The 13933-nt window shown below is 39.9% G+C and overlaps 1 protein-coding gene across 17 annotated transcripts in view; it reads left to right on the top strand.

The window, feature by feature from the left end:
• Nucleotides 1-13722, top strand: part of ALPK1 (alpha kinase 1) — a 136298-nt gene extending 122576 nt beyond the window's left edge. For 16 of the 17 annotated variants that reach the window (XM_038581883.1, XM_038581882.1, XM_038581871.1 and 13 more), the window contains 5 exons: nucleotides 47-2156; nucleotides 5026-5179; nucleotides 9675-9837; nucleotides 11446-11632; nucleotides 12974-13722. In XM_038581883.1, the coding sequence (XP_038437811.1) occupies nucleotides 47-2156; nucleotides 5026-5179; nucleotides 9675-9837; nucleotides 11446-11632; nucleotides 12974-13173 (2814 nt within the window). In that variant the 3' untranslated portion in view covers nucleotides 13174-13722. Of the gene's footprint in view, nucleotides 1-46; nucleotides 2157-2551; nucleotides 2995-5025; nucleotides 5180-9674; nucleotides 9838-11445; nucleotides 11633-12973 lie in introns of those variants that run through there. The other variant, XM_038581884.1, reaches the window with a different exon arrangement.
• The last annotated feature ends 211 nt before the right edge of the window (nucleotides 13723-13933 follow it).

The following is a 13933-nucleotide window of genomic DNA, read 5'->3' as shown; positions in this document are numbered from 1 at the left end:
CAGTTTCTAATTCAATTTCTGATTTTGTATTTGGTATTTTGCTCAGAATATCCGTGGCACATGCTTGTTGTCATACAGCAGTTCTAATGACTGTCCTCCAGAAATGAAAAATTCATATCTGCATGAGGCCAAAGAAGCGTTTGAAATTGGCCTCCTCACCAAGAGATATGATGAGCCAGTTACTGGAAAACAAGAGCTTCATAGTCTTCTCAAAGCTGCTTTCGGCCTTACCACAGTGCACCAAAGACTCTACGGGGAAACAGAGATGATCCATGTAGCAAGTCAGCTCTGTAATAAAGCTATGGGAAAGCTGTACAGTTTCAGTACTTCCTCTGGAAGTCAGGAGAGAGAAGTTCTCTCTCAGGAGATCTTGTCAATTATTGCCCATGTAAAAGATCATTTACAAATTCAAAGCTTCTCAAATTTAGATGACAAGTCTTATGTTCCAGAGAATTTCAAGCATGGGTTGGATAAACCCATCTTGCATGGGCAAGTGGATTTCCAAAAAATCCTTGAAGCCTATTCACAGCACCATACTTCAGTGTGTCAAGTATTTGAAAGCTCTTGTGGAAACAACAATAAACAGAAAGATACAAAAACAGAAGTCTGTATCACTACTCTAAAAACCGAGACAAGAAACATAGATACTGTATGTACTACTGAAGACAAACCACATTTTCAAAAAAGCATGGTAATATCTTCCTCCCAAATGGTTAAGAATAATCAGGAGAAACTCAGGAGGAAAGGAAGGAAAAACTGGACTCATTCTGATACATTTCGAGTCTCCTTGGATCAAGATGTAGAGACTGAGATTGAGCCACCAGACTACAGCCATGGTGAAGGAGATGTTTTGAACAAGTCTCTGAGTGACAGTCATTGCTCTAGTTCTTGGAGCAAGTTATCAAGGGTTAGTTCTTCTACAAGCTGGGAAGAAGTAAATTATATTGATGACAGGCCAACCAGAAAGGAGCCTTGCAAAGAAGAACATCTTGTGGATATTCAGTGTTCCACTGCCTTGTCTGAAGAGGTAGAGCTCAATGAGGAAAACAAAGCTTCACATCCACTGTCTTCAAAGCTTTATGGTCTCTCTCTCCAAGTGTCCAAGGATGACAGTTTAGAGTCTTCTCAAAATCAGCTACAAAAACATGTGCCCTTGACAACCTTTTGTCCTCATAATACAACAGGCATGTTCTTGGCCTCTGGTGCAGAGCTGCTAGGAGCTCCAGAAGGTGTACAGAAAGTCAGAAACACGGGATCCAGAAATACTTCTCATTCCAGACGCTTGTTTGATTCTGCTTCTTTGTCCTCTTCTGATTCTGTTTGGCCCAAGAACATAGCCACATATCCTTTGGTCCAAGAAGAAGAAACCTTTGAACTAATTGAATCTCCAGAAATCAACTGTGATGCCAGAGACAGGCATGGAGAAGAAATCAAGAGAGGCACGGACCTTACATTTAAAGATATCTCCTCCTGGGTTGACCCGGAAGGAGAAACAGTGGAAAAAGAAGAGGCTATGCCCTTAGACTCTCACATAGTCATGGGGGATTCTCTGGACAAAAGTTCCATGATGGCATGTAGCTCTTTCACTTTTCCTTGGCCTGTTCAAAATCCTGACTCAGGAAAGAGTAGTGGCTCAGTGAAAGAGCAGGACATTGACCCTGAGGCCTCCACAGTAGATGAGGAGGGCCAACTGCTTGACAGCACAGACATTCACCCCACAAGTGGACGTGGCTCTTCTAGCCTATGTGCTCTGAGGCAGCCGCATGGTCAGGGGGCTGAGACCCCTAACCCATCTGTAAGTAGTAATGTTGCCTTCCTTGATCTTAGCAAGGACTGCACTACCACGGAGGAAGGAAACAAGCCAGGAAGTATTCTAAACTGCAGCCAGAACTCCAGCTCATCTTCAGCATGGTGGTTGAAATCACCCGCATTTTCTAGCGGTTCTTCTGAGGGGGAAAACCCATGGTCCTTTCTGAATTCCAGTGGAAGTTCTTTTGTTTCATTGCCAGGAATGACAAGGCAAGAGATCCTAGAGGCTCGAACCCTGCACCCTGATGACTTTGAAAAACTCTTGGCAGGGGTGAGACATGATTGGCTATTAAAGAGACTGGAGAATACTGGAGTTTTTAAGCCTAATCAACTCCACCAAGCACACAGTGAGTACAACCTTTTCAGTAGGTATAGCCTCAGGAAGCCTCTATGTACGTTTGGGGTCCTCTGAAGAACTTGATATGTAGATCACTTAAAATTCATGAAAGACACAGACCCCAGTTGCTTTGTGAATATACAGAAAATATGTACTTCAGGGATTTCCCTCACTCTTGGTGTGGTGGACTGTAATGGTCACAAAGACTAGAGGCTTACTCAGGCCACCTCATATATTGGGGGCTTGCTATAAAGATACACAAAGCAGTAAGGCAGACAAGAATCTTACAGGGCAAAGGAACAGTCATTAGGATTTAAAACAGCTCTGTGTGCCATATCCACTCCGCATCTGTCTTTTCCATGGATTCTCATTACCAATCACCTGATTTCTGTTTTTCCCTTTCAGATTCTAGAGGGCAGTTTGACCTAAACATCACTCTTCTGCTAGGCAGAGATTTTCACACCTGTCCACAAGGTTTCTTTCCAGCCAGTGAATTGAGCAAGTGCCCCCTACTGTTGCAATCAGCAACTACTTCTTGCTTATGGAACAACTCAAGGTCACTTACCATAGCAGGGAGCCTGGATTGGGGCCACCCAGTAGTCAGTGTGTCTATCACAGCTTAGAAGTGGTGGAGAGTCTGGGAAGAAGACCAAAGAAGATTCTTCTCTTAGCCCAGAGGATCACATCATAGCACCCTCCAAGATACTGAAGAATTATTTGAAAAGAAAGAAACAACTCTTTGGGTTGCTAAGCACTAGATACTAAAGCAGTAGTTCTCTGGGTATCTGGGTGGCTCCGTCAGTTAAGTATCCAACTCTTGATTTCAGCTCAGGTCATGATCTCAGGGTCCTAGGATCCAGCACCCTGTGGAGCATAGCATCAGGCTCTATGCTCAGTGGGAAGTCTGCTGGAAGATTCTCTCTCATTCTCTCCTGTCCCTCCCTCCACTCATGCATGTGCTCTCTCTCTCTCAATCTCTCTCAAGTAAATAAATCTATAAATAAATAATTAAATAAAATAAAGTTGTGATTCTCAATCTTGGGACCATATAAGAATCCCCTGGGGGGAGGGAGCTTTTTAAATTTCCAGTACCTCACCCCTGAGATTCCAGTCTAATGGGTGTCTGAGGTTTGGATTCAGGCATCAGTATTTTTTAGTAGCTCTTCAGTGAGTTTTTAGAAAGACAATGTCAGTAACTTTGCTTCAAAGTATTCCAGTGTTTGGCCTGCTGCCTTGAGAAGACTAAAATACAGACCAGGTTGTTAAAAAAGAAGCAAAATGTTCTTCTATAATAGGTTTTCCCTATTCACTATTCCCTTTTTAGGGATTTTGTAGGTTCAGAATCACATTTCTTAGAGTTAGGTAACTGCTTTATTGTTATGCCTATGTGCCAGTTTATGGGTAAAAAGCCACATGTACATGATCTCAAACCCATTATGGGAACATTACCATCCCTAGTGTTCAGATAAGAAAAACAGAGAAAGCCCAAAGAAACAAAGCAAGTTATACATCCTCCTTCTTTCTTCCCTCAGCTCATTATCGTTCGTATGAATGTGTGCAAGCAGCTCACCTTGTTTCCACCCTCAGCTTCTCTGATTGAGAGGCCCAAATGTGGTCACTCTTCACAGCCGCCAGTCTTCTCCCTCCCCAGCCCCAGACCTGAGAGTTTATCTTACTTTGCATACTTTCTCTCCTGAGTCTCCTGTAACTTCACTCATAATCACAACCTTGGTACAGAAGGTCCTTTTTCACTTCATTTTAACTTGGATCCCAAAATGTTGCACTTCTTCCTCAGAATTCATGTCTTTCCTCTCAAATAAATGCTTTCTTGCTAGCACTGTTCTGCCTTTCCTTAAGGTAGAGACACTTTTTGTTTTTCCTTCTGTTTTTTTAAGATTTTATTTATTTCTTCATGAAAGACACACAGAGAGAGAGAGGCAGAGACACAGGCAGAGGGAGAAGCAGGCCCCACGCAGGGAGCCCGATGTGGGACTCGATCCTGGGACCCCAGAATCATGCTTGGGCCAAAGGCACACGCTAAACCGCTTTGCCACCCAGGGATTTCCCCCCTTTGCTTTTCCTTCTTATCTTTTCCTTTTTTGGTTGAGTAGCATCTTTGTACAGTTAGCTGTGTTTTGTCAAGTAATTCCTGGACTTTCCCAACTTAAAACAAGAGAAAATTAAGGTGCACTCTTCTGGGTAACCATGATTTCTGGAGTTGCCAGGAATCTCTGAGATATATTTCATTTATTTTGATCTATATCATTTGGCACAGGTAGTAGGCTGCATTATCTGGCGCCCCCAGATAATTAGAAGGTGCAAGCATATATCACTCTTCCAAGATGGTCTCTGGGGTTTTGCTATTTAAAAAGCCCTTTGTTGGGGCCCCTGGGTGGTTCAGTCGGTTAAGCATCTGCCTTCGGTTCAGGTATGATCCTGGAGTCCTGGGATTGAGCCTTGCATTGGGCTCCTTGCTCAGGAAGGAGCCTCCTTCTCCCTCTCCTCCCTGCTCATGCTCTCTCCATTATCTCTATCTCTTTCTCTCAAATAAGTAAATAAATGATCTTTACAAAATAAAAATAAAATAAATAAAAAGCCATTTGTTTTCCACCATTTTCATATAGAAACTCTGGTCTTACCCTAATCTCTCGCCATCATAAGCAAGGGATTTTGCGAATCTTTGTTATATTTACTTTTTTATTGTACTACACTAGCTTTGTAGTAGTAGTCAGAGAGGAGGCTGAAATATGAGAAAATGACTAAAGAAGCTGAAGATTTCAGACAAGCTGGATTCAAATTTGTGTCACATTGATTTTATTCATGAATTGTAACATCTCTTTGAAAATAACATCCATTTTTATTTTATCTTTTGTTCCCAGATGCTCTTTTATTAAAATACTCTAAAAAATCAGAATTATGGACAGCCCAAGAAACTATTGTATATTTGGGGGACTACCTGAATGTGAAGAAGAAAGGCAGACAAAGAAATGCTTTTTGGGTTCATCATCTTCATCAAGAAGAAACTCTGGGGAGGTATTTCTTTAAAACATCTATACCACTAATGTAAAATGGGCTACTTATGCCTTTTTGCTAATTAATCATTTATGAGATTTTGAAAGGGCTGGAAAAGTTGTCCACATTGTATATTTTCAGATTCCTACTTCCTCCTCCTCCTCATTAATTAATAGCAAGTTACCACACACTGACCAACATTATTCAGCCATTTTACATAGACGTACATGATGTCAAACCTCTCAGGGAGACATTGTTACTCTCATTGTAAAGATAAGAAAAATGGAGTTTCTGGCCATATGGCAGAACAGAGAGCCTCAAACACTCCCACTAAAAATGCTGGCAAGAAGTCTAGTTTAACTATGGAAACCATTTATACGTAAATAAATGAGCCTGCAAAAAAGGTAGGAAAATTCTGTGAGGCTAGGGATGAAGACTATCCAGGGATATGGGTGCATAAGCCCTTACGACATCACTATAGAAGTTTTGAGTGGGGTGGGATGAGATGGCATTGACATCTGTAATATGAAGTTACACATGTAAGGGAGTGAGTTTAGAGACCATCCAGATAAAGCAGGGATGCAGGAATGGCTACATACTGAAGGAAAAAGCTATCTTAAAACAAACAAACAAACAAACAAACAGGGATTCCTGGGTGGCTCAGCGGTTTAGCACTGCCTTCAGCCCAGGGTGTAATCCTGGAGTCCTGGGATCGAGTCCCATATGTTTCTGCCTCTCTCTCTCTCTGTCTCTCATGAATATATAAAGAAAATCTTAAAAAAAAAAAAAAAAAAAAAAAAGCACAACACCTCTGAGTGCCTGGGTGGCTCAGTTGATTAAGTGTCTGACTCTTGATTTAGGCTCAGGTCATGCTCTCAGAGTTGTGAGATCAAGCCCTGCATTAGTCTCCCCATTCAAGAGGGAGTCTGCTTGAGATTTTTCTCTCCCTCTGCCCCTCCACCTGCCTGCACTCTCTCTCACTATCAAATAAATAAATAAATCTTTTAAAAAATTCTAAAAACACCCCACTGAGGTAAACACTTGAAAAATTTTTTGTTTGGCCTTAGTTCTTGATGACAACTTCAAGCAAAAGCTCACCTGAAAAGGTTAGTCACCTCAGGTGGTCCCCATTGTGTTTGAGGCCTAATTTTACATCATCTGTGTATTTAAAAAGATCTGTAAAGCCAGAATTTTAAGGTGGACCCTGTTATTTATCCAAATCTAAATAATGTAAGAAATAAATAGGAAGAGAGGGAATGAGAGACAGTGAGAAATTGGGTGATTTTTAAATAGTGGAAGTTTATTTCTTGAAAAGGTTGTTGATGATGATAATAATAATAGAAACATGTAAATATAGTTACCAAGTATTTAAGTGCCAAGCCTTATTTTATTTATTTTTATTTTTATGTTTTAAAATATTTTATTTATTTATTCATGAGAGACACACTGAGAGAGAGAGAGGCACAGAGACACCGGCATAGAGAGAAGCAGGCTCCATGCAAGGAGCCTGATGTGGGACTCGATCCCGGGTCTCCAGGATCATGCCCTGGGCCAAAGGCAGCGCTAAACTATGCTGAGCCACCCGGGCCGCCCATAATTTATATACTAGTTTAATTAATCATCACAAAACACTATGAGATAAATATTATTATCCCCACTGTACAGAAGAAGGAACTGAGGCACAAAGATGTTAAGTTACTTGCCCCATATCACATATCCAGGTGATGAAGCCATGTGTTATAGATTGAATGATTTTTCTAAGATTTTATTTATTAGAGAGAGAGAACGCGAGCAGGGGTAGAGGCAGAGAGAGAAGCAGGCTCCCCACTGAGCAGGGAGCCCAATGTGGGGCTCAATCCCAGAACTCTGAGATCATGACTTAAGCTGAAGGCAGACATCCAACCAACTGAGCCACCCAGGGACCCGAAATGATTTTTTAATAGTTCTGTACTGTAGTCTCAAATTCATATGTTGAAGTCCTACCCCCTAGTACTCAGAGTGTGATCTTATTGAAATAGAGTCATTGCAGATATCATTAGTTAAGATGAGGTCATGCTTGAGTTAGGTGGGCCCCTCATCCACTATGACTGGTGTTCTTATAAAAGGAGACTTGGAGATAGACATGCACAAGGAGGATGCATGTAACATTGTAGTTGTGTTGCCACAAGGCAGGAACCAACAAAAGCCAGGAGAGAGGATTGGAAAACATCCTTCCCTAGTGGCTTCAGATGGAACATGACCCTGCTGACATTTTGATCTTGAATTTCTATGCTCCAGAACTGTGAGGGAATCAGTTTCTTTTGTTTAATCACTCAATTTATGGCACTTGGTTATAGCAGCCCTAAGAAACTAATACAGCAGGATGCATCATAGGAGAAGCTGAGTTGGAAAATTAAAGAGAGCATACAAAATGTGGAAGATGGATTGAGAGGGTCCAACGTATGTCTGATCAGAAAGAAATAACAGAGCAAATAGAGAAGAATTACTGTTTGAATAGATAATATGTGATAATTTCCCAAAATTGTCAAAACACATTAATCTTTGAGTACAGGAATCACAGTGAATCCTAAATAGGATAGAGAAGGAAGGAAGGAAGGAAGAAACTAGGAAGGAAGGAGGAAAGAAAAGAAAAGAGGGCAGGCAATCAAAAATCCACTTCTAGCTACATAGTAATAAAACTTCAGAACACCAAGGATAAAGATCTTATAATAATCTTAAAAGCTGTCAAAGAAAAAAGAGTTTACAAATAACAAATCCTTACTAAAGAAAATGATCCCCACAAAATGGCATAAGATGCCAGAAAGAATGAGCCTCTGTTCCCAGATTAATGATCCTGTACCTAGCCCTGGAGGTCCTCTGATAGAATATTTGGGAAGTGCTCCAGTACCGGGGTTTGCTCAGAGTTCTGAACTGATTCAAAGTTATTGCAGGCCCAGGGTCTGCCCGTAGTAGAAATGCTTGCAGCACAGGACCCCCGTTGTGACAACTGCTCCTCTACTGGCTGCTTTCGGATGCCATAGAGGTTCCTCCTCTGTCAGATTTCCTTTTTTTTTTATTTTTTTAAAGATTTTATTTATTTATTTATTTATTTATTTATTTATTTATTTATTTATTTATTATTTGTTTGTTTGCTTATTTTCCAGAGAGATAGCTCAAGCAGGGAGAGGGGTAGAGAGGGGGAGAGAGAGAGAGAGAATCTCAGACAGACTCTGCACTGAGTGCAGAGCCCATCACTGGCCTCAATCTCATGACCCTGAGATCAAGACCTGAGCCAAAACCAAGAGCTGGACATTCTGGAGAGAGTTTTCTCTAGTTGAAGTCTATAACTAACAATTCTCTTTGATTTTTGGAGGTCGATCTAGACACATGCAAATTCCTTGTAAATTGACACTAGCTTACAGCAAAATATAAACTATGGTAAGGTGTGACAGTTACTGTTTTGCTCCTTTCAGCACCTAATCATTGACTGCCTCATATCTTGTTTCCAGCTATGCATAAGTCCTTGAAATATACAAATATTTCATACTTCCTTTAAAACACTCAGGACTGGCACAGTGCTACACACATAATAGGTGATGATGGAAACAAGTATTTGTAACGAAGTAATCACATAAGGAAAGGATAAAGGAAGGCTTCAGATTGATTAATTGACCTGTGTATGGCCACATTGCAGGTAGTAAAAGACCTGGTTGCAGAGTCTGCACTTTCCAGGGTCCATCCTGGCTCTCTTGGCTTACCAAGGAAGTCTGACAAACTGCTACAGTACGTGGACACTCTCTCTATAATCAGTATCATCCTTAGTCAGTGTATCAGACAGTACTCTTCAGAAAAAAGAACCAAGAAGATGTATATACATATAGACAGAGAGGTATTGTCAGGAATTGGTTTGCATGGATAGAGGCCAGAAAATCTCAAGATCTACAGCTGGCAAGCTGGAGACCCAGGAGAGCTAATGGTATAGTTTCAGGACAAAGGCCAGCAGGCTCAAGACGCAGGAAGAACTGATGTTTCAGTTCAAGTCCAAAAGTAGGAAAAGACCAGTGTCCCAGCTCAAAGGCAGTTTAGCAAGAGGAATTCTCTCTAACTTGGGAGAAGGTCAGTCTTTTTGTTCTACTTTTGTCCTTCAACTGATTGGATTAAGCCCACTCAAATTAGGGAGGGAGACCTGCTTTACTCAGTCTATTGATTTAAATGTGAAATTCATCCAAAAACACCCTCACAAAAACATGCAGAATAATGGTTGATCAAATATTTGGGCACACTGTAGTCAAGATGGCACATACAATTAACCATCACCGTCAGCCAACATGAATTATGTTCTGTTGTTCAGGAGGGCCTTACGAAATTATTTGAGTCCTGAGATAAGTCAAGATAACGAATATTGACTGTCTAAGGTAGAGAAAGAGTAACATCTTTCAAGCATTTTTGCATATCTCCTCTGGTCTCCACTCTCATTACTCTGTGATAAGATCACTTTTGCATTTCTTTTGTGTGTTTTTTTTTTCTCTGGTCATAGATATGTTGGGAAAGAATATAAGGAGCAGAAGGGACTCTGGCACCACTTCACTGATGTGGAACGGCAAATGACCGCCCAGCACTATGTGACAGAATTTAACAAGAGACTTTATGAACAAAATATTCCAACACAGATATTCTATATCCCATCCACGGTATTGCTGGTAAGATTGAAGAGAGCTAGGGTTTGGTTAAGTGGGCCTCTAAGTATATATTAGGTTAGATTTTTGGTAAAATCCAATAAACTTGGGATGCCTGGGATGCCTGAGCATTGGGATGCTCCATGGTTGAGCACCTGCCTTTGGCTCAGGGCGTGATGGGTCCTGGAATTGAGTCCCGCATCGAGCTCCCCACAGGGAGCCTGCTTCTCCTGCTGCCTATGTTCTGCCTCTCTTTCTGTGTCTCTCATGAATAAATAAATAAAATCTTTTTTAAAAATCCAATAAACTCAGTTACCAGAATCCTTCACCTACTTTATCTGCTTCATCTACTTCGAGAAATATGTAAGAACCATGACCTTCTACACCCTGAATACATCATTTGGATCTTCCAAGTCACTCTTTTAATTCTGGTATCTGGTCCCACATGGTCAAGTTAGCGATTTTAGCGTCCTTTCTCTGTGTACTGTCTGTACTTTCAAAGAGAGAAGAAGGACCCTAAAGATTTTATGAAGTGCAAATTATCCCAACATGATGCATGAATTCCCTGTTTTACATCTGTTAGTCCCTATCCCTGGCAACAAAGTAATTACTAAGTAATTACTTTAGCTTAAACACTTTTATGTAGAAAAAATAATTATTCCCTTTTCCCTTTCAATTAATTCCAATTGTTAGGAAGTTCTTAGATTTAGCCCAAATCTCTCTTCCTCTGATTTCTACCTATGAATTACAGCTCCGCCTTGTGGGGTCATTGAGACCAATCTGTTTTTAACTATATAAAAGCAACCATCCATCTCCACAGACTGTTCTCTTTTTTGGATTAAGAATACCCTGCCTCCCAAATAGATTGGATCCTTAGCTCATTCACACCTAAAAGATACATATTATTTTACTTTGGCCAAAGACATTTTTAGACTCATATTTTATTACTTCCAATAATAGCTATCATTCACTTTCTTTGTGTCAAGCACTATACCAGGCATTTAGCACATTAACTCTAACCTTTGAAACAACTGCAAAATAGATCATACACACAAATGCTTGAGATGATATTCCAGCCCAGCATTCCAATGCATGATCTATCTACATGTCCTGACGAGCTAGCTCCCTAGGGTAGGTCACTTCATGGCCTCATTTTTAAGTGAGCATTTTAATAAAAGAATAATAATAATTTTAGGTTCTATTATATGCCACATAAAGTGTTAAGCACTTTACATGGATTTTTCTAATTTAATTCTTTTAACAGGGATCCCTGGGTGGCGCAGCGGTTTGGCGCCTGCCTTTGGCCCAGGGCGCGATCCTGGGGACCCGGGATCGAATCCCACATCGGGCTCCCGGTGCATGGAGCCTGCTTCTCCCTCTGCCTGTGTCTCTGCGCCTCTCTCTCTCTCTGTGACTATCATAAATAAATAAAAAAATTTAAAAAAAAATACATTTAATTCTTTTAACAATGGTATAAGGTAGCTGTTATTTTAATACCTGCTTTACAAATGAGCAAACCAAAATCTCCAGAAGTAGTAGAGCTCCCAAGTGGCAAAGTGAGGTCTACCCAACCCCAAAGCCAGAGGCTTTCGTAGCCATAATGGTACATTGTCTTCCGTTTCTATTTTTCAGATTTTGGAAGGCAAGACAATAAAGGGATGTATCAGTGTGGAACCTTACATACTGGGGGAATTTGTAAAATTATCGAATAACACAAAAGTGGTTAAAACAGAATACAAAGCCACAGAATATGGCTTGGCTTATGGCCATTTTTCCTACGAGTTTTCTAATCATAGAGATGTTGTAGTCGATTTACAAGGTATGTGAAATTAAGATTTATTTTTTTATGTTAATGCTATTCATATTAAATGTGAGGTCTTGTAACTAGCTCTTTCCAGTCATTATATAATAGACTGTTCGTTCAATGCCTAGACTACTATTTGTAATTAAATTAATTGATTTTACTGTATGTAGCAAATGATGTCTGGAAAAAAAGCTTCTGCAAGTGTCTACAGGGTCACATAATCAGTAAGAAAACCTGGCTCATATTCTACTGAGCTTAATTCTAGAGCAAATCATGAGGGACCCTGGGTGGCTCAGCGGTTTAGCGTCTGTCTTCAGCCCAGGGCATGATCTGGAGTCCTGGGATCAAGTCCCACATCAGGCTTCCTTCATGGAACCTGCTTCTCCCTCTGCCTATGTTTGTGTGTCCCTCTGTCTCTCATGAATAAATAAATAAAATCTTTAAAAAGAAATTCTAGTGCAAATCCACAGTGACTTTTTAAAATTTCACCTGTGTGTTTGAGTAATGTAGGTTTTTTAATATTGCATGTTTTGATATGTGAAAATCTTTCCACCCTTTCTTTTCTTCAACACTTTACCTTTATTACAAGTGTGATATTCATTATAGAATAGAAAATTGTGTGTACTTAAATCTGACTTTAAAAATTTTTTTTGCATTTATATTTTAATTTTATTTCAGTTCATCTAGTGTTTTATTTCTCAGAATTATTAGCCGATACTCTTCACTTCATTTAAATGATAAATGAGGTTTATTATCATTATTTTTAGTAATGATACTATGACCATCCCCCAAGATCTTCTCTATCCTCTTCCATAGCATTTATCATCACTCTGTTGTATTATATAGTTTGCTTACCTATATTGCTTATTAATCTGTCCCACTTTACTAGAATGTTAGCTCAGTAAGTATAGTGATTTTTTACTCACTTGTTCATTGTTAAATCCTCAGTACTCAAAACAGTGTCTTGTAGTATGTATGCTCAGTAAATATTTGTTAAACAGATGAACTAATGAGTTAGACACTAAAGCAACTTACGAATCATGAAAGAAATATTTGATATATTGTGACTTTAGTAATTAAACCAAGTGCATTTTATTGCTCTCTAATTCCTTGAAAACTGGTGGTCTAGGTATGTCATATTTGACAAATTTAATTACCTAATATTCAGTTTCCCTTCTTAAACCAAAAATTGGAATACGCAAGACAAATCCCTTAACAGAAACTTATCAAACATTAACCTCAATATGACTGAGTTATTAAAGTACCTCTTTAAGTATATACATTTTCATTTTTCTGAACTACTTCACTGACATTTATAGAGGATTTAATTCTCAGACATGTTTATTTCTCTTTTAGGCTGGGTGACTGGTAATGGAAAAGGGGTCATCTATCTGACAGATCCCCAGATTCACTCTGTCGATCAGAATGATGTCTCTACCAATTTTGGAAAGAAAGGAATTTTTTACTTTTTTAAGCACCAGCACGTGGAATGTAATGAAATATGCCATCGTCTTTCTCTGACAAGACCTTCAGTTGAGAAACCAAATAAATCATAGATTATGTGGCACGGTAATGGGATGAGCTTGGCGCTCCACACCAGTGTCAAGTCCTCCTCTCCTTGCAGGCACACACGGTATGGCATAGCCTGGTCTCCTTGGGCATAGTCAGGGCCTTGAACTAGTTCTGGCTAATAATTTGTGAGATGAATGTGTATCAACTTCAGGCCCATTTAATTGCCAGGGCATGGACTCCTGGATAGCTCAGCGGTTGAGCATCTGCCTTTGGCTCAGGGCATGATCCTGGAGTTCCGGGATAGAGTCCCACATCAGGCTTCCTGCATGGAGCCTGCTTCTCCCTCTGTCTATGTCTCTGCCTCTCTCTCTGTGTGTGTCACTCATGAATAAATAAATAAAATCTCTAAAGAAAAAAATAATTGTGAGTGCAAGATGCCGTGGAGTTGCTTTCATCCTGCCACAATTGCCAAGAATATATGGAGGATATAGCTGCTTATCAGTGTAAGTCCTGCAGTGAGGGCAACATGGTAGAGGCCTCCACTGACCCATCATGGACACAAAACAGATAAGAAATAAACTCTTATGGCTTAAGCCATTGAGATTTGGAGGTTTTCTTCACTGTCTATCAGCACTGATACTATGAGTGTTTTCTTACTCATTCAGGAGTTCTCTGTATGTATAAAAGAATTCAGGATATTGTGATATGAATTTCAGTTTTCTTCTGTTTGTCTTCTGACATGTGACTTCGTATGAAACTTTTTTTCCATGCAGTATTTATTTTATACAGTTGAATTCTTTAGTC

The sequence above is a fragment of the Canis lupus genome, chromosome 32 (assembly GCF_011100685.1).
Source record: "Canis lupus familiaris isolate Mischka breed German Shepherd chromosome 32, alternate assembly UU_Cfam_GSD_1.0, whole genome shotgun sequence".
Lineage (NCBI taxonomy): Eukaryota > Metazoa > Chordata > Mammalia > Carnivora > Canidae > Canis > Canis lupus.
This window is presented reverse-complemented; position numbering and strand designations above follow the sequence as displayed.